At 42.4% G+C, this 22,351-nt stretch overlaps 1 protein-coding gene across 1 annotated transcript in view; it reads right to left on the minus strand.

The window, feature by feature from the left end:
• The window catches only part of LOC126417162 (dynein axonemal heavy chain 2), a 959,377-nt gene that overhangs the window by 585,989 nt on the left and 351,037 nt on the right, over nt 1-22,351 (minus strand). Inside the window, 4 exon segments of the mRNA XM_050085060.1 lie at nt 10,050-10,212; nt 10,298-10,427; nt 10,547-10,636; nt 10,743-10,870. Of these exon segments, the coding sequence (XP_049941017.1) occupies nt 10,050-10,212; nt 10,298-10,427; nt 10,547-10,636; nt 10,743-10,870 (511 nt within the window).

Genomic DNA, 22,351 nt, shown 5'->3' on the forward strand with positions numbered 1-22,351 from the left:
AATCGTATACAAAATGCTAAATCAACATGTGAACAGCCACCATAATAACTGGAACGCATTGTTGCTCTATGTTGTAGCATCATAAAACATCAAGGTGCACAAGAGCACAGATCTTCTGTCCTATGAGGTTGTCTTTGAACAAAACATGTTTTCACCTTTTGAGTCACTCAATCCACTTCCCAGGGACAATATTTCAGCCATCTGGAGAACCAAAAAGAGGGTAAAAGCTGTCTGGTGCAGATTCAGAAGGCAAAGACTAAAGCTTTAAGAAGTCTAAAAGGAATGCTATGAAGAAAAGCCACACTATCAAAATACCACATTGATCAATGGTTAATGCTAAATAGTCTGTACATTCCAAGAGGGAAAAATGAAGTTCTAACTAGACCACACATTCCAAGAGGCAAAATAAAGGAGTTTGTCACATGCTATCAGAGTCACTACCAGGAAGTAGAAATGACATCTCTAGTGAAAATGAACCACAATGGTACATGTGGAACATCTTTGCCCTTTCAGAGCCACTACTGGCAGACACACTGAAAGGAAGGAGGAAAGTGGGAAAGAAGAGTAGAATGACATAGTGAAGTGAGCAGATTCCCTCTGCAACTACACATGTCCTTCCATAGGCACTGAGATCATGAGGTAGGCCACAGTAAATTTGGGAATTACTGACTGTAAATTTTGGTCACGATTGTGACCACGATGCTGAACATCACATACTCCATGTTCTACCTGTCTGATCTTCCTTTTGAAATCTTGCTTGTCGAATATCTCGCCAACCTAAATGCTACCTTGGTTCCTACTCTTCTCACTTTCCTAGACCAAGTGACTGCTGCTCATAACAACTGAAAAAGCATGGAAGAATAATTTTACCATTTGTACCAACAGCACAAGGACTATTAGCACTGAGCTGTCTATTAGCACTGAGTTATCATGAAGAGAACGTCTTCGCTGGTCACCTTCTTACTACTACCATTGTAGGGGCAGCTTGCTTCTGTGATAAGTAGGTTAACATACTGCCTGACATGGCACCAGTGTCTTTAATATCTGTTTTACTATCCATGCCATTTGGATCCTCTCTACATTAGCTCCTGTGACCTATGTAGTTGGAACTGCCTCTCTGCACCCCTGCCCCCCCCCCCCCCCCCTTTCCCAACCACACCCCAGCATAACCTAAATTCTCACAATTTTCTTTCCTGTTACATTTTCCACCACTATTTTCTTGCTCAAATCTTTTAACCCCCTTCCTCTGCCCCACATTTTGTCTCTCTCATCCTCTTTTTGTAAATGCCACATTCTCAGGCCCCATTTGCTATATCCACTGAGAGCTGCATGCTTCACATTCTGTCATAATCACTTCATCCCTTTCTTGCTCCATACACCTTATCTCCTCCCACTTGCATGACACATTTCCTTTTCCCTCAAATCATCCTGAGCAATTAGTGATTCAGGATGCAAGTGGATGTGTTTAGTGTCTATGTGGTGAGACTATTCGTTATCCCAGCAGAAATTGGTAGCATGAATGCCAGTTAAGACTGTTGTATTTATCTGCCAACCAAACATTAATCACTTACAGGTAAGTGGCTGACCCTTCTCATTTTCCAGTCAGCTACGGGTCACTTCCAGAGTTGATCAGGGTCCTTTGGCTTGCAACTGAGTGGAGCGTCTCAAGCAAAGGCTTCACTGACTCTGTGAAGGCCTTATCTGCAGAGTTCTAGTCCTGTGATATCGGATGGGGAATTTGTAGGACTCCCCTTGATAGGTCAGGGGTGCACTACACAAAGCAAGCAGCTATTTGGGTAGCAGTGGGACACCAAACCAAGTTCAGAGGGGTAAACACACTTCAACTGTCAAAATTTTATCAGTAAACTGTCTAAGTATTTGAAACAAAGTTCCCAAAATTTACTGCACTCCAACAAAGTTCTCACACTGAAGTTATTCTTGGGATTGAGACCCAGCTAAAACCTGAAGTAGAAAGCTCTGAGACATTTAGTGAGTCACGGAATATTTATAGAATGGATAGATTAGATACCTTAGAAGGGGAGTGTTCATTGCAGTTGACAAAATCTCTATTGAGGTGGAACCTGAGTGTGGCAGTGAAGTTATCTTGTCACATATAGGTGGTCAGGACAAAAACAAGTTAATTGTTAGATGTTTTTACTGGCAACCTGATTCTGCTATGACAGTTCTAGAATCATTGAAAGTAAGTCTACAGTCAGTAGTGGGTAAACATCCTGATCATGCATTACTAATTGGAGGTGACTTTAACCTACTGAGTAGAGACTAGGACTTCTACGAATCCACTGCAGGGGGTATAAAGAGACAATCTTGCCAAGTATATCTGAACATGTTTGCTGAAAACTGCCTTGAGCAGCAAGTTTGGCAACCCATACACAATGGAAATATCTTAGAATTGTAGCTACAAACAGGCCAGGCCTTATTGATAGCATCAGTATGGAGATGGGGACTAGTGATCACGATGTCATCAAAGTGATGATGATTATGAAGGGTTATAAATCAATCAAGAAAGCTAGGAGAGTGTCTCTGATACAAGAAGCAGATACACAGTCATTAGCATCTCACATAAACAGTGAATCGCAATCATTTAGCGTGATGGACATAGAGGAATTATGGGCAAAGTTTAAACAGACTGTAAATCGTGCTCTGGTAAGTGGATTACTGACGATAAGACCAACAATGGTTTATCAACTAAATCTGGGAAATGCTGAGGAAGCAAAGGCTGTTGCACTTTTGTTTCAAAAATGTGCAAACCATAACAGGCAAAGGTTAGTAGAGAGTTGTGTGTCTGTGAAAAGATCTATACACAAAGCATACAATAATTACCATCATCCTACCTTAGCTAAAGATCTGCTGACAACTTGAGAATTCTGGTCCTACACAAAATCGCTAACCAGGTCCAACCACTGTCAGCTGCAAAAGCAGAAGATGTGCTTTGTTGGTGCTGCACATTTTAGTACTTTTAACTAAGACAAACTCACACCAGTGTAGAAGTGTGCACAGAATGAGATAAGTGAAAAATCCATGCAATACATACGTTTATTTATACATAATTTTAGAAGATAGGGGTGCGGGGTGTCGGTGGGATCAGGAGGTTGATGGAGTCAGGTGAAAGGTTTTTTAGGGGGCCTAGGGTTCTGAGGATTCCTTGAAGCTCTGCCTGGACATCAGGAATGGGATTACCTTGGCAAACTTTGTATGTAGTGTTGTCTGAAAGCTGACGCAGTCCATCGGCCACATACTCCCGACGATCAAGTACCACGGTCGTGGAACCCTTGTCCGCCGGAAGAATGACTATGGATTGGTCAGCCTTCAGATCACGGATAGCCTGGGCTTCAGCCGTGGTGATGTTGAGAGAAGGATTAAGTTTTTTCAAGAAGGATTGAGAGGCAAGGCTGGAAGTCAGAAATTCCTGGAAGGTTTGGAGAGGGTGATTTTGAGGAAGAGGAGGTGGGTCCTGCTGTGACGGAGGATGGAACTGTTCCAGGCAGGGTTCAGTTTGGATAGTGTCTTGGGGAGTTGGATCATTAGGAGTAGCATTAGGATTATTTTTCTTTGTGGCAAAGTGATATTTCCAGCAGAGAGTATGAGTGTAGGACAGTAAATCTTTGACGAGGGCTGTTTGGTTGAATATGGGAGTAGGGCTGAAGGTGAGGCCTTTGGATAGGACAGAGGTTTCGGATTGGGAGAGAGGTTTGGAGGAAAGGTTAACTACTGAATTGGGGTGTTGTGGTTCCAGATTGTGTTGATTGGAATTTTGAGGTTTTGGGCGGAGTGGAGCTGTCCACCCCTACCTCCTACCTACTTCCTAAAATTCACAAACCCAATCATCCTGGCCGCCCCATTGTATACATATTATTATTATTATTATTTTCGATTATTCCCATTTAAGAGAGCGTTTGAACTTGAATTCCTTTATGATGATTGTTTATGTTTTTTCTGAGCCCAAATTTTCTTCATGTGTTCACTGTGTTGTTTCTTTCACTCCGCTGTCCATTTGCATCCTGGTCTCTTCTGTGTTGTGGTGTCAAATTTATGTTTTTTGATGATGTTCCTGAATTCAGTTCTATTTTCTGCATCGTTTACTGTTATGTGTGCTTGTCTGAGGTCCTCTTCAACTTCTTTTATCCATTTCGTTTTTCCCCTGCCTGAGCTGATGACTTTAAGAATTCGCTTTGAAATTCTGTTTTCATTCATCCTGTGGATATGTCCGTAGAACTGCATTCTTCTTTTCCTTATTGTATCCGTAAGCTTGTCTGTGTATTTATATAATTCTGATGTTGGTCTCTTCTTCCAGATTCCTTGCTCTTGCATCGGGCCAAAAATTTTCCTGAGAATTTTCCTTTCTTGTTTCTCTATTTCTTTGATTTTAGTTTGCCCACCTATTTGTGTTGTTTCAGATGCATGCAGTGCCTCCGGAAGTACGACAGTATTGTAGTGCCTCAATTTTGCATTAATGGATATGGACTTTTTGTTATAATAGTTCCACGTGAGTTTATATGCTTTCTGTAGTTTTTTTTATTCTTTCCTCATTGGCCTTTAGGTTGATCCCTGATGGCTGGATGATTTCTCCCAGGTACTTAAAATGTGGTACTTCTACGATTTTCCCATGGGCTGTCACAATAGGCAATTTGTCTTGTGGCACTCTTTCTATGTACTGGGTTTTCTCATATGAGATTTGCAGGCCAGTTCTTTGTGCAATTTCGTGTAACTTCTCTATGGCGTTAGTGGCTTCTTTTCTATTATTTGTGAGGATTGCAAGGTCATCCACAAAAGCTAAACACTTCACATTGAATCTATTATCTTTTCTAATGCCAATTTGGATTCCTTTGACTTCTTTTTCCCATGTCCTGATAATTTTTTCAAGAATGATATTAAAGAGTAATGGTGAAAGTCCGTCACCCTGTCGCACTCCAGTTTGGATTTCAAATGGTTCCGAGGTATCCCCCATAAATTTAACCTTGGAGACTGTGTCAGTTAATGTTTCCCGAATGATTGCTCTTGTCTTTCTGTCAATGCTGAATTCTTCCAGCGTCTTGCAGAGCGCTACTCTGTCTACTGAGTTGTAGGCCTTTTTAAAATCTACAAAAGTAACCACTGTGTTTCAGGTGTTTCTCATCTGGAGAATCATTTTCAGATTCCAGATCTGCTCTATGCATGATCGTCCCTTGCAAAAACCAGCCTGGTATTCTCCTATTTGTGGGTCAGCTTGTTCTTCTAATCTATTCATGAGAACTTGCGATAGGATTTTATATTCGATCGGTACGAGTGAGATACCCCTGTAATTATTTGGTTCAGTTTTGTCCCCTTTTTTGTGGAGTGGATGGATGAGTGCGCATTTCCATTCAGAACGGATCTGTTCTGTTTCCCAAATGTTTAATATGATTTTGTGAATTTTTCCTGTCAATCTTTCATCATTTAGTTTCCATAGTTCAGCAATAATTCCATCTTCTCCTGGGGCTCTATTGTTTTCCAGTGTCTTGATAATTTCTACTATTTCGTTGATGGTTGGCGGTTTAGCGTCAGGATTTGGTGTAGACGTCTTGTAGTGAATATCCTCTGTAGTTCTTTCAAAAGTTGAGAAGTTTGTTGAAATAGTCTGCGAGGATTTCGCAGTTATTCTTCGTGTTAGTTTCTAGTGAACCATCCAGTTTCTTGAAACAAAGATTGGGTGGCTGGTATCCTGCAATATGTTCTTTAAACGTCTTATAAAAATTCCTGGTGTTGTTCTTCTTAAAATCTTGTTCTATCTCATCTAGTTGCCGTTTGTCATAATTTCTTTTTTCCCTCCGAATAGTTTTCGATGTTTGTTTTCGGATTACTAGAAATTGTTGCCACTTTTCTGATGTTTTGTGACTATTGAAGTTTTTCCAGGCATTGGTCCTTTCTTCTATTGCTTGGTCACATATTATATTCCACCACCTGTGTTTTCTTCTTCTCGGGGGTTGATCCAATTTCATTGTGGATTTGAGGACGTCCACAAGTTCTGTCCTGTTTGTGGTGTTTGTCTGACTAATTTCCTGTAAGATGTTTTCCTTGTTGAGTTTTATGTATTCGGGGTCTGGTCTCAGCACTTTGTTTAGTTTTGGCTTTTTTCTATTGGGTTGTAATCTGGTCTTTATCTGTAGGAGATGGTGGTCTGAGTCAAAAAATCCTCTTCTCGTTTTCACATTCAGAATTTCTGCTGTGTTACTCTTGGAGAGGGCCACATGGTCTATCTGGAATTCACCCAACATTGTGTTGGGCGACTTCCAAGTATACAGTTTCTTGTTGGGTGTTTTGAATTGTGTTGACATAATTACGAGGCCGAAATTTTCGCAAAAGGTTATCAATCTTTCCCCATTCTTGTTAGTTCTCTTGTGAGCTGTATGGATTCCGGTGATTTTCCTGTATTTTTTCTCTGTATACATAATTTTATATATATCAAAAAACAAAGATGATGTGACTTATCTATAAGCTATTGTAGATCACTCGAACAGAAAACTGTGTCCAGTTCTTGCAAAAAATAACGGGTCCCACCTCTCTACAAGAAGGGTAGTAGAAGTGATCCACAAAACTACTGCCCAGTATCCTTAACAGCAATTTGTTGTAGAATCTTAGAACATATTCTGAGCTCAAACATAATGGGTATCTTGAACAGAAGGACCTCCTCACTGCCAACCAGCATGCATACCGAAAACATCGATCACATGAAATCCAACTCGGACTTTTCTTGCATGACATACTGAAAGCTTTGGATCAAGGCAATCAGTTAGATGCAGTATTTCTTCATATCCGGAAAGCACTTGATTGAATACCACATCTACTCTTTTTGTCAAAATTATGATCATATGGGGTGTCAAGTGAAATTTGTGACTGTATTGAGGACTTTTCAGTAGGGAGTATGCAGCATCTTATCTTGGATGGAGAGTCATCATCTGGTGTAGAAGTAACTTTGGGTGTGGTCTGGGGAAGTTTGTTGGGATCCTTGCAATTCAATTGGGTTGAGATCTGGTGAGTTGGAGAGCCAACACATCAATTATAACACGCCACTGTGTTCCTCGAACTACTCCATCACACTTCTGGCCTTGTGACATGCTGCATTATCTTGCTGAAAAATGCCACTGCCATTGGGAAACATTATTGTCATAAAGGTGTGTATGTGGTCTGCAACCAATCTACGATACCAGCTAATAGGTAGGTAGTCATAATATTCTGGCTGATCAGTGTACGATACATAATTTGACCCATGGATGCCCATGTGAATGTTCGCCAGAGCATAATGGAGCCACCGCCAACTTGTCTTCATCCCACAGCACAGGTGTCAAGGAGCTGTTCCACTGGAAGATGATGAATTCACGCCGTCCTATCGCCATGATGAAGAAGGTATCAAGATACATCAGACCATGCAATGCTCTGCCTCTGATCCAATGTCCAGTGCTGATGGTCATATGCCCATTTCAGTGTTTGGTGCACTGTGTATTCATAAGACTTGTATTCTATCCAGCATAAAGTCTGATGTAAGTTGCACCACAGTTCACCACCTGTCCTGTCTTAGCAGTCTGCCCTGCCTACAACATCCGACATCTGTGATGAGGGGTGGCACCTCTCTCTCACACACTCCACAGCGCTCTCTATCGCACACTCAAGGTCACGCGCTATACTGTGCTGCCATCTATTGAGCACCCAGAGAGTCACCCAGAGAGCATCCCAGAGTGCCCCAGAGAGCTACAACACCAAGAAGAATCGCTTCTCGGCTTTTGGCAAGATCAATGTGTAGTATTGTGGCCCTTAAAAGGGCCTTTTTTTGAGAACTGCTTCAATGGTTATATAGAGTACAGTCACCCACAATGCGACAATCTTCCAAAGAGGAAGAACCATGAGCCTTAACCCATAAATGAATATTTGAATCAGAATTTATCTTAAGACGTCTACGACAAGTCAAAGATAAACTCCCATGTGGCATAAAATAAGAACCCTCACCAGAGATAATAATCTCAGATACAGGTATAGTACGGTAAGCCAAAATTTCACGAGTTTCAAAGGATTCCAAACCAGCTCTACCAGCATTGTTACATGCAACAAAAGCAACAGTAATCCAACCATTACCAAGACTGGAAGAAGTGGTACTTTTCATTAAAGAAAAATTAAATTTCGCGCCACAAAACAAGGTAGGCCCATTTAAAAGTAGAAATTGAGCAGTTTTACCTACTCCCCTAACAACATTCTTCCCCTTACCTGTAGATGCAGCAGCACCAAGTGTGCCGTCCACATTTACAAGTGTTTTGTATACGAGCAATCGTCGGCGACGACGATAACAACGTCTACGAACCATTGTAAGAAGCAGTGCCTCAGTGGCTATTCACTCACACAAGAGTGAATGCGCTAGAATGTGAGAGAGAGGTGCCGCGAGCCCTAGTATTACTAGGCTCGCGGCGGGCTAAAATCAAGTTGGCGATTGCGCAACTGCAGGTGATAAGGCGCGCTACTGACTGGGCGCCCGGAAGTCCACATCCGCTGCGTGCGCCACGACTGATGCACCACAGTTCACCACCTGTCCTGTCTTAGCAGTCTGCCCTGCCTACAACATCCGACATCTGTGATGAGGGGTGGCCACACAAACCCCACGTCTGGATATGGTTTCACCATGTGTTGAAAACACTCACCACAGCACTCCTCGTGAACACCCGACAAGTTGTACTCTGAAATGCTCATGCTGAGGCTTTGGGCCATCACAATCTGCCACTGGTCAAACTCAGATGGATCACGCCTTCCTCATACAACAGATGAACAGCACACTCACTGATATTGCATGCACCATGTGTGAGTTTGTGTAGCACCCATTCCTCACCAGGTAACACTGCTATTGTGTGGACAAGTTTTATCGATAGTAGGTTCGTTTAATCTGTGGGAGAGTGTCACAGAGACACTGAAAAATTGAACTGGAAGACTTTAAGATAGATGTAAACAGTCCTGAGAAAGTCTATTAAGAAAATCTGAAGAATCGGGTTTACATTATGACAAGGAATATATTACAATCCCCTATATATTGCTCAGATAGGGATTGAGAGGATAAGGTTAAAACTAATTACTGCAAGCACAGAGACATTCAAACAATCATTCTTCCTGCACTCCATAACTTAATGGAATGGGAAGAAACCATAATAACTGGTACAATGGGATGTACACTCTGCCATGCACCTCATGTATCAGAGTATAGATGTATATGTAGATTTGCTATAAATTATGGATGAAGGGCAGCACCTGACACAGTATCCCACTGCAGACTCTCAGATACATGAGTGGCTCAAACTCTTCTTACATACTAGAATAATTGTTGGCAACATCGTATTGTACCAAAAAATAAATTTTATTTAAATTCAACCAAAAGTTTGTTCAGATAATCAGAGAACACATATACAACTCACAGCAAAGTCACTGGGATATCATTCACACAGACCTTCGTCAATCATTGGACTGCTCAGTAATTACAGTCAGAAATGGTTACTGTAGTTGCTATGTGGTTTCTCTGTGGTTTGTCTGATTGTGCACATAAAATATTGATAATCAGCACTTGTCATTATGAGCAAAATTACTCAGTCTCCATAGGCCTTTCTCCTCTTACGCACAGAGACTTTTCATTTATGAAATAAATAAAAATGCAAAATAATTTGTCATGCAGCAGATTTTTACCTTCTCAGATAGCCAGCTGGTGTCACCATTTCGCCACGAATTATAAGGAAGATGTAACAAGAGAGAGATAAAAGAAAAGAAAGGTTTTCAACAGTTTTCATGCCGTCCTTGAGAATAAAAAAGTATTTTCTTGTGAAATACTGTAGATGGTAAACATGCAAAAAGAACAATAATAGTAATTTATTAAAACACACACACACTCAGAGGGAGAGGGGAGGGAAGGGGGGAGGGAGAGGGAGAGAGAGAGAGAGAGAGAGAGAGAGAGAGAGAGAGAGAGCACAGCAACATCATAACAATTTGTACATACAGAACTAAATATATAAAAATGTCTATCTATGCACTTTTTGAAGAAAATCTGATACCTGTCAGTGAGTGGTGTTATCACAAGTCTGCCAGAATTTCCCAGATACTCATATCCATAGTTAAAATATGTGTTAGTTTGACGTATAACACAATCATCAATTTCACGGTCCCAATAAAACCGTAGCTGGGACAACCATTCAAATGCTGTTACATCCATGCAATCTAAAAGGATTACAACATTTAATTAAATATCTGTTCCACAGCAATTCTTAATTTTTTTATTGTTTAGAAGCATTTAACTACTTACTGGATCTGTACATCTTGTCAATCACATCTCTTGCATGAATTTCAATAGTAACCAATGCTACTACTTTGAGTCTTTGTATTTTTGTAAGGCTGCCCCTGATAGCGTCTGAGAATTTGCCCAAAACTTGATTCTAAAAGTGCAGACATATAATTAGCCACAGCACATTTCAAATTAAAAATAACCACTACAATAATAGCCAAATAAATCAGACAATAAAAGTTATAGAAATGGTTGACAAATATGGAATACCTGCTTTCGTCTGAGCTTCTTCAATGGGCTTCTTGTTTCCAGAACTTTACAATACATCAATGTGCGCGTACAGTCTGTAGTCCACTGGATCTGTTTATACAAAATATTTCCATTCCATTGTAAATACTCCTCATCTGAAATGCTTTCTAATCGTGGCCTATGATGGAATGTAATCAATGCAGTGACAAAAACTCACCTGACTGGAAGTAATACACATTTGACCTGGCCAATCTTTTATCCAAACATCTCTTTTTGTCAAATTTTTTCTGAGTGAAGCTCTGCAGTTTTTCAACTGAATTCTTAAAGTGCAACGCATAGTCCTTTCTGAAACAAAATATAAAAATGGTTCAAAACATTCATCCAAAAGTATCGGTACAAGACAGGCACATAATCTTTGTGACAGATGTTAGTGTGCCTACAGATAGAACATGTTTCAAGACATAAAATGTCACAGCACACAAGCAACTGTAGAGTAAAAAGTACCACTCTGAAAATTTCTTAACAAATAAAGCAGGAAAAGTGGATGAAGCAGAGGAGGAAGAGTAGAAATATTAAATAATATTTTCAATATTTTCAACCGGTAATGCTGTGGGACATTGAAAGCTTTATTGTAAGATACACTGACTTCTTCTGAACAGCTTTACAGCCAATATGCACGAGTCTAAGGTGAGGATTAGTATTATATTTCACAAAAATCTTAACTCAGATTTGCACAAATCTTCAATTTTTTACATCATACTCTAAGAATGTAATCCTCTCAAACTAAAGGAAAAAAGCAAGGTAGATGGGGTTTAAGATGTTGTTGATGAAGTATTCTGTAGAAAATAATCTGAAAGCTTTGATCAGAGAATTTGGGGATGGAAAGCAGCTGTTTTTCCTTTCCAAAGGAACTGCCCAGTATTTGCTTTAAGGAAACCTTGGAAAACATACACTGGGATGTAGGAATGGAATTTAACTGCTGTCCTCCAAAATGTGAGTCCAGTGTCTTCATCACTGCACAAACCCATTTGTTCTCACAACAGAAATTGCCCAGACCCTCAAAACAGCAATGTACAAAGGTTTATATGTCTATGTTGTCTTTTTTTCGTGTGAAACCTCAGTGCAGTAGAACACCTTCTCATTTAAAACATAAAAATATAAAACAAGAAACAGCTTTATAAAAAGTTTTATTATTTTCAAATATTAAAGCAGTAATCGAACAGTGTAAAGTTCTAAAGTAATGGCCACCAAGAGGAATCATCCAAGTCTAAAAATAAGTAAGGCAGAAAGTAAAATGTTATAGAATCTAAATGCCTAAGGGCTCGAACTCTGAAATGGAGCAAGAACAGGATGATAATAGTGCTAATGATGATGGTAATATTGATGATAACTATGTAGGGACTTCAGAAAGTAACACTTTTCATCCCATTCTAGAGCACATTTTCAGAAGAGAGTACACGTACTGGTTTTCCTGCACACACAATTATGATGTGGTATGGATACCAGATGAATCACATTGTGTGAGTGAAATAGCACAGCAACTGGGAGCTTACTCCAAAACTGAGGTATGTGGGACAATACAATTAAACTGAAGTATGTGGGACAGTATGATTACTGTGGGTAAAACATCTAAATTACACACAGATTCTCAACAAAATGCTGGAGGTATATGGACCAAATGCAATGTAGTATCCTGCTATAGTGAAATGGTACCAACAATTTGACCAAGGCCACACACACGCGCACACACACACACACACACACACACACACACACACACACACACACACACATGGGTGATGCAGATCGTGAAGGAAGACCGTCAACATCAACCGCAAATGAAAATGTGCAGGTAATCAAGGAATCTAATTGCAGATATTGTAGAGTGACTACTGCAGACGTTGTTCAGCATTTGCACAAATCAATAGGCTGTGCTGATTCCATCGTTTGAGGTCACCTGCAGTATAAGAAATTGTGCTCACCCTGGATTCTGCAATCACTGTCACCTGTGCACAAATATGCAATGTCACGGCATCTCTGGACATCCCTGACCATTACTCTGTGGGTGAAAATAATTTCCTAATCAACATCATTATAGGCAATGAGACATGCATCCATCATTTCACACTTGCAATTACAAGTGTGTCTAACGAATACACGCACCTCCTCGTCTCTGCGGAGGAAATGCAAAGTTGCACCATCAGTGGGGAAGGTCATGGTCACCATTTTCTTTGACTATGAAGGAGTTGTATACACAGAGTTTATGCAAAGGGCACAATCATTAATAAAAAAAATCATTCTATGCAAAACTGACATTGCTACACAACTGCATAAAGAAAAAGGAACATGGAAAATTATGCATTGATCTCTAGCACAACAATGCTTCATTTCAACCTTTTCAACAAGAAGTTTGGAATCATCTGACGAAAAGTCCAGATATTGTGCCATGTGATTTTCATCTTTTTGGAAAGTGTAGTGAAACATGCAATAAAAGTTACCTGGCCTTCCACAGTAATGTGTAACTTTCTTCTCGAAGGCCCCTAATATACTACAACAAGGGGTATGCAATAAGTAGTGCAACATGTCTTCCACCCCCCCACCCCCCTCCCCTCGGCCAATTTCAGTTGAAAGAATGCGGTATTTGTTGTTGTTGTGAGACATCTAGAATATTCCCACTTTACCCCTATAGTTTCATGAAGCTCCGATAGGTGGCGGAGCTGTATGTAGCCTTCAAAGAAGCATCTGTAAAGGAGGTGCGTTCCAAACAGAGAGCAGTCACTGTGTTCTTTTGGCAGAAATCCAGAGCACCACAGATATTCATAGTTGCTTGCAGAATGTCTACTGAGACTCTGAAGTGAACAAAAGCATGGTGAGTCATTGAGTGAGGCGTCTGTCATCTTCGCTAGCTGCTCAACTGGATGACTCTGTTGGTAGTGCTGCCACACTGGTCCATCAGCTGGGTTACTCAAAGTTGTGCACCCACTGGGTTCCTCACTGCCTAACAGCAGATCAGGAAGAGTAACAATGTACCATCTGTGCAGAATAGCTTGCAAATTACAAGGTTAATCGTTACAATTTTTTGTCAAACATCGCCACAGGCAATGAAACATGAGTTCATCACTTCCAGCAGGAAAGAAAATGGTGCCGCACCACATATCCTCCGAAGAAAAATTTCAAAACCACATCTTCAGCCACTAAATCATGGCGATTGCCATCTGGGTCTCTTAAGGGGTCATTCTATTTGATGTCCTCACTTGTGTTGCAACGATCAACTCTGATGTGTATTGCACTACCCTCAAGAAATTTGATGAAACAACTTCAGCATGTTCATTACCACAAAAATACAAATGAGCTTCTCTTTCTCCATCACACAGCAAGGCCTCACACAGATCATAAAGAGTAACAATGTACCATCTGTGCAGAATAGCTTGCAAATTACGAGCTCAATAGGAGCTCACAAAACTTCAGTGGACTGTTCTTCCTCATCCACAGTACAGCCCAGATCACCTACCCAAGAGCCCGGATCTCGCACCTTTCAACTTCCATCTGTTTGGCTCACTGAAGGATGCACTCCATGGAAAGCAGTACATGGATGACGGGGAGGTTATTGCTGCAGACATTAGCTCCAATGTGAAAACCACTAAAGAGGTACCATGGGAGCATTCATATCCTCATAGTAAGGTGGCATAAGGCCATCACATTGAATTCAGATATGTTTAAAAATAGAATTTTGTAGCAAAAGAGTGAGGATTAATTTGGTGTATTGGAATCCTGAAGAAAAAAAGCCTGCTTTCAGAAAAAAAAAATGTGTTACATTAGTTACTGAATGCCCCTTATAGAATACTGAGCATCACTGGAAGGAAGATTACGGTCAAGATACATAAGCTTCATGCATAAGCTTCTCTAATTTTTTGTTTAGTGGCAACTGGCTGCTTGACTAAGACATTTGTTTGTTTAAATTGTATGCACCAAACACACTGGTCTTTATGATTTGCTGCTGGTGACTGTTTGTTGATCAACCCTCTTATACCACTTGTGATTCACAATTGTGTGTTTATAAGGCAACCTGCCTCATCAAAACAGACCAAGCCACAGCCACAGCTAAGCTTATAGACTTCTGCAATGGGAAAGTAATACACCATATTCACAGGGGGTAAGATTGTCTTGGACAAACAATAACGAACATCCTCAGTAATACCCTCAGTGACACAGGTGTGGAAGTGCTATCCAAAGGGCTCAACTTCACAGTGTCTCCAAACTAGGTCCCCACAAAAGAAATAATATAAGAAATGATATAGGCAGTGGTAGCCTCACTACATGACCTATAATACTGTGGGCAGAAGCAGAGAAGACTAGACAAAGCACAATCAGTACCAAGCCATGAGCTAAGATGCCACAAGGTAATATCTCTAAGGAAAAATGGAATGTCATGTTTGAACTGAAGAACTGTCGGAAATTTCAGTATTACAAGCTGACAAGGGCAAAATGTTCATTATTATGACACAGTGGACTATGATGCCAGAATCAGGGGCCTCATCAAAAACCCCATGTATAAAGAACATACGAGTGACTCTACTGCTAAGATAATTAGACACATGCATGCTATAACTGAGTTCACAATGCAATGTGACACACGAAGAAGGGCCATCATCTAAGTTCCAGCAACACCAAGGATCTACAAAGTACACACCAAGGATCTACAGAGTACCTAAGGTAAACAAGGAAGTATACCCATTAAGGCCCAAAGTTAATGATATTAATTCACCAACATACCTGTAAGTGAAGTTCTTAATGAACAAACTAAGACATCTTTGTGGCTTTGTGTGGCACTGTCTGTTGAATACTTCCTTCAACTGGGATGTCAATTTTATTATCAGATACACTGTGTGGAAATCGGGTCCCCACTGTTACCAATAGCTGGAGAATTATTTATGGAAGCATCACTCTCTTCTGTTATTCATGCACCATAAATGTTAGTTTTGATATGTGGGTTACACACATTCATCATTTGTGCAGAGAAGAAAACACACAACGCTATTACCAGCTACAACAACATTGTAAAACATAGTTCATAGTGGAAACAGAAAAGGATGATGTGCTATTTTTACTGGACGTTGAGGTCTAAAGGATGCACAATGGGAAAACTTGGAAACACATTGTTCAGGAAGTGAACATGCACAGACAACCACAACCCAAATCAAAACAGCCTAAATTATTCACACATTAATGTGACAGCACAACAAATCAACAGGACCAATAGCCTAGAGGTCTGGCTTCAGAAGCTAGAACACTCAATCATGTGAATGTAACAAAAGTACTATAAAGAAAGCTGCTGAAAAAAAGAGACAAGGTCAAAAGCAACCAGCAACAACAGCTGTGGCAAATCACCTATATATATATATATATATATATATATATATATATATATATATATATATATAAACAAAGATGAGGGGACTTACCGAACAAAAGCGCTGGCAGGTCGATAGACACACAAACAAACACAAACATACACACAAAATTCAAGCTTTCGCAACAAACTGTTGCCTCATCAGGAAAGAGGGAAGGAGAGGGGAAGATGAGAGGAAGTGGGTTTTAAGGGAGAGGGTAAGGAGTCATTCCAATCCCGGGAGCGGAAAGACTTACCTTAGGGGGAAAAAAGGACAGGTATACACTCGCACACACGCACATATCCATCCACACATACAGACACAAGCAGACATATTTAAAGACAAAGAGTTTGGGCAGAGATGTCAGTCGAGGCAGAAGTGTAGAGGCAAAGAAGTTGTTAAAAGACAGGTGAGGTATGAGTGGCGGCAACTTGAAATTAGCGGAGATTGAGGCCTGGCGGATGACGAGAAGAGAGGATATACTGAAGGGCAAGTTCCCATCTCCGGAGTTCGGATAGGTTGGTGTTGGTGGGAAGTATCCAGATAACCCGGACGGTGTAACACTGTGCCAAGATGTGCTGGCTGTGCACCAAGGCATGTTAAGCCACAGGGTGATCCTCATTACCAACAAACACTGTCTGCCTGTGCCCATTCATGCGAATGGACAGTTTGTTGCTGGTCATTCCCACATAGAATGCATCACAGTGTAGGCAGGTCAGTTGGTAAATCACGTGGGTGCTTTCACACGTGGCTCTGCCTCTGATCGTGTACACCCTCCGGGTTACAGGACTGGAGTAGGTGGTGGTGGGAGGGTGCATGGGACAGGTTTTGCATCGGGGGCGGTTACAAGGATAGGAGCCAGAGGGTAGGGAAGGTGGTTTGGGGATTTCATAGGGATGAACTAACAGGTTACGAAGGTTAGGTGGACGGCGGAAAGACACTCTTGGCGGAGTGGGGAGGATTTCATGAAGGATGGATCTCATTTCAGGGCAGGATTTGAGGAAGTCGTATCCCTGCTGGAGAGCCACATTCAGAGTCTGGTCCAGTCCCGGAAAGTATCCTGTCACAAGTGGGGCACTTTTGTGGTTCTTCTGTGGGGGATTCTGGGTTTGAGGGGACGAGGAAGTGGCTCTGGTTATTTGCTTCTGTACCAGGTCGGGAGGGTAGTTGCGGGATGCGAAAGCTGTTTTCAGGTTGTTGGTGTAATGATTCAGGGATTCCGGACTGGAGCAGATTCGTTTGCCACGAAGACCTAGGCTGTAGGGAAGGGACCGTTTGATGTGGAATGGGTGGCAGCTGTCATAATGGAGGTACTGTTGCTTGTTGGTGGGTTTGATGTGGACGGACGTGTGAAGTTGGCCATTGGACAGGTGGAGGTCAACGTCAAGGAAAAAGGCATGGGATTTGGAGTAGGACCAGGTGAAACTGATGGAACCAAAGGAGTTAAGGTTGGAGAGGAAATTCTGGAGTTCTTCTTCACTGTGAGTCCAGATCATGAAGATGTCATCAATAAATCTGTACCAAACTTTGGGTTGGCAGACTTGGGTAACCAAGAAGGCTTCCTCTAAGCGACCCATGAATAGGTTGGCGTACGAGGGGGCCAACCTGGTGCCCATGGCTGTTCCCTTTAATTGTTGGTATGTGTGACGGAGGACGGAGGACGGAACTGTTCCAGGCAGGGTTCAATTTGGATGGTGTCTTGAGGAGTTGGATCATTAGGAGTAGGATTAGGATCATTTTTCTTCGTGGCAAAGTGATACTTCCAGCAGAGAGTACGAGTGTAGGACAGTAAATCTTTGACGAGGGCTGTTTCCGTCCTCCGTCACAGCGGGACCCACCTCCTCTTCCTCAAAATCACCCTCTCCAAACCTTCCAGGAATTTCTGACTTCCAGCCTTGCATCTCAATCCTTCTTAAAAAACCTTAATCCTACACCCAACATCACCACTGCTGAAGCCCAGGCTATCCGTGATCTGAAGGCTGACCGATCCATCGTCATTCTTCCGGCGGACAAGGGTTCCACGACCGTGGTACTTGATCGTCGGGAGTATGTGGCTGAGGGACTGCGTCAGCTTTCAGACAACACCACATACAAAGTTTGCCAAGGTAACCACATTCCCGATGTCCAGGCAGAGCTTCAAGGAATCCTCAGAACCTTAGGCCCCCTGCAAAACCTTTCACCTGACTCCATCAACCTCCTGACCCCACCGACACCCCGCACCCCTACCTTCTACCTTCTTCCTAAAATCCACAAACCAAATCATCCCGGCCGCCCCATTGTAGCTGGTTACCAAGCCCCCACAGAACGTATCTCTGCCTACGTAGATCAACACCTTCAACCCATTACATGCAGTCTCCCATCCTTCATCAAGGACACCAACCACTTCCTTGAACGCCTGGAATCCTTACCCAATCTGTTACCCCCGGAAACCATCCTTGTAACCATTGCTGCCACGTCCTTATACACAAATATTCCACACGTCCAGGGCCTCGCTGCGATGGAGCATTTCCTTTCACGCCGATCACCTGCCACCCTACCTAAAACCTCTTTCCTCATCACCTTAGTCAGCTTCATCCTGACCCACAACTTCTTCACTTTTGAGGGCCACACATACCAACAATTAAAGGGAACAGCCATAGGCACCAGGATGGCCCCCTCGTACGCCAACCTATTCATGGGTCGCTTAGAGGAAGCCTTCTTGGTTACCCAAGTCTGCCAACCCAAAGTTTGGTACAGATTTATTGATGACATCTTCATGATCTGGACTCACAGTGAAGAAGAACTCCAGAATTTCCTCTCCAACCTCAACTCCTTTGGTTCCATCAGTTTCACCTGGTCCTACTCCAAATCCCATGCCACTTTCCTTGACGTTGACCTCCACCTGTCCAATGGCCAACTTCACACGTCCGTCCACATCAAACCCACCAACAAGCAACAGTACCTCCATTATGACAGCTGCCACCCATTCCACATCAAACGGTCCCTTCCCTACAGCCTAGGTCTTCGTGGCAAACGAATCTGCTCCAGTCCGGAATCCCTGAATCATTACACCAACAACCTGAAAACAGCTTTCGCATCCCGCAACTACCCTCCCGACCTGGTACAGAAGCAAATAACCAGAGCCACTTCCTCGTCCCCTCAAACCCAGAATCCCCCACAGAAGAACCACAAAAGTGCCCCACTTGTGACAGGATACTTTCCGGGACTGGACCAGACTCTGAATGTGGCTCTCCAGCAGGGATACGACTTCCTCAAATCCTGCCCTGAAATGAGATCCATCCTTCATGAAATCCTCCCCACTCCGCCAAGAGTGTCTTTCCGCCGTCCACCTAACCTTCGTAACCTGTTAGTTCATCCCTATGAAATCCCCAAACCACCTTCCCTACCCTCTGGCTCCTATCCTTGTAACCGCCCCCGATGCAAAACCTGTCCCATGCACCCTCCCACCACCACCTACTCCAGTCTTGTAACCCGGAGGGTGTACACGATCAGAGGCAGAGCCACGTGTGAAAGCACCCACGTGATTTACCAACTGACCTGCCTACACTGTGATGCATTCTATGTGGGAATGACCAGCAACAAACTGTCCATTCGCATGAATGGGCACAGGCAGACAGTGTTTGTTGGTAATGAGGATCACCCTGTGGCTAAACATGCCTTGGTGCACAGCCAGCACATCTTGGCACAGTGTTACACCGTCCGGGTTATCTGGATACTTCCCACCAACACCAACCTATCCGAACTCCGGAGATGGGAACTTGCCCTTCAGTATATCCTCTCTTCTCGTCATCCGCCAGGCCTCAATCTCCGCTAATTTCAAGTTGCCGCCACTCATACCTCACCTGTCTTTTAACAACTTCTTTGCCTCTACACTTCTGCCTCGACTGACATCTCTGCCCAAACTCTTTGTCTTTAAATATGTCTGATTGTGTCTGTATGTGTGGATGGATATGTGCGTGTGTGCGAGTGTATACCTGTCCTTTTTTCCCCCTAAGGTTTTGTGGATGGATATGTGCGTGTGTGCGAGTGTATACCTGTCCTTTTTTCCCCCTAAGGTAAGTCTTTCCGCTCCCGGGATTGGAATGACTCCTTACCCTCTCCCTTAAAACCCACTTCCTCTCATCTTCCCCTCTCCTTCCCTCTTTCCTGATGAGGCAACAGTTTGTTGTGAAAGCTTGAATTTTGTGTGTATGTTTGTGTTTGTTTGTGTGTCTATCGACCTGCCAGCGCTTTTGTTCGGTAAGTCCCCTCATCTTTGTTTTTATATATAATTTTTCCCACGTGGAATGTTTCCTTCCATTATATTGATATATATATATATTCTTTTTAGATATATTTTTCCCACGTACATTCTTTTTAGATATATTTTTCCCACGTACATTCTTTCTTTTTATATATATATATATATATATATATATATATATATATATATATATATATATATATATATATATATATATATTAAAAAAAATAGAGGGAAACATTCCACGTAGGAAAAATATATCTAAAAACAAAGATGATGTGACTTACCAAATGAAAGTGCTGGCAGGTCGACAGACACACAAACAAACACAGACATACACACAAAATTCAAGCTTTCACAACAAACTGTTGCCTAATCAGGAAAGAGGGAAGGGGAGGGAAAGACGAAAGGATGTGGGTTTTAAGGGAGAGGGTAAGGAGTCATTGCAATCCCGGGAGCGGAAAGACTTACCTTAGGGGGAAATATGGACGGGTGTACACTCGTACACACACACATATCCATCCACACATATACAGACACACGCCAATTCTTATTGAATGACAGGTGAGGTATGAGTGGCGGAAACTTGAAATTAGAGGAGATTGAGGCCTGGTGGATAACAGGAAGAGAGGATATATTGAAGAGCAAGTTCCCATCTCCAGAGTTCGGATAGGTTGGTGTTAGTGGGAAGTATCCAGATAACCCGGACGGTGTAACACTGTGCCAAGATGTGCTGGCCGTGCACCAAGGCATGTTTAGCCACAAGGTGATCCTCATTACCAACAAACACTGTCTGCCTGTGTCCATTCATGCGAATGGACAGTTTGTTGCTGGTCATTCCCACATAGAATGCGTCACAGTGAAGGCAGGTCAGTTGGTAGATGACGTGGGTGCTTTCACACGTGGCTCTGCCTTTGATCGTGTACACCTTCCGGGTTACAGGACTGGGGTAGGTGGTGGTGGGAGGGTGCATGGGACAGGTTTTACACCGGGGGCGGTTACAAGGGTAGGAGCCAGAGGGTAGGGATGAACTAAGAGGTTATGAAGGTTAGGTGGACGGCGGAAAGACACTCTTGGTGGAGTGGGGAGGATTTCATGAAGGATGGATCTCATTTCAGGGCAGGATTTGAGGAAGTCGTATCCCTGCTGGAGAGCCACATTCAGAATCTGATCCAGTCCCGGAAAGTATCCTGTATTCTTATTGAATGACAGGTGAGGTATGAGTGGCTGCAACTTGAAACTAGCGGAGATTGAGGCCTGGTGGATAACGGGAAGAGAGGATATATTCTCATTGAATGACAGGTGAGGTATGAGTGGCGGCAACTTGAAATTAGCGGAGATTGAGGCCTGGTGGATAACGGGAAGAGAGGATATATTCTTATTGAATGACAGGTGAGGTATGAGTGGCGGCAACTTGAAATTAGCGGAGATTGAGGCCTGGTGGATAACAGGAAGAGAGGATATATTCTTATTGAATGACAGATGAGGTATGAGTGGCGGCAACTTGAAATTAGCGGAGATTGAATTCTCAACAACTCAACAACTATATATATATATATATATATATATATATATATATATATATATATATATATATATATATATATATACACAAACTGTCCATTCGCATGAATGGACACAGGCAGACAGTGTTTGTTGGTAATGAGGATCACCCTGTGGCTAAACATGCCTTGGTGCACGGCCAGCACATCTTGGCACAGTGTTACACCGTCCGGGTTATCTGGATACTTCCCACTAACACCAACCTATCCGAACTCCGGAGATGGGAACTTGCTCTTCAATATATCCTCTCTTCCCGTTATCCACCAGGCCTCAATCTTCGTTAATTTCAAGTTGCCGCCACTCATACCTCAACTGTCATTCAACAACATCTTTGCCCCTGCACTTCTGCCTCGACTGACATCTCTGCCCAAACTCTTTGTCTTTAAATATGTCTGCTTGTGTCTGTATATGTGTGGATGGATGTGTGTGTGTGTGTGCGAGTGTATGCCCGTCCTTTTTTCCCCCTAAGGTGAGTCTTTCCGCTCCCGGGATTGGGGTGGCTCCTTGCCCTCTCCCTTAAAACCAAAATCCTTTTGTCTTCCCCTCTCCTTCCTTCTTTCCTGATGGGGCGGCAGTTTGATGCGAAAGCTTGAATTTTGTGTGTGTGTTTGTGTTTGTTTGTGTGTCTGT

Source organism: Schistocerca serialis, chromosome 8, assembly GCF_023864345.2.
Source record: "Schistocerca serialis cubense isolate TAMUIC-IGC-003099 chromosome 8, iqSchSeri2.2, whole genome shotgun sequence".
NCBI lineage: Eukaryota > Metazoa > Arthropoda > Insecta > Orthoptera > Acrididae > Schistocerca > Schistocerca serialis.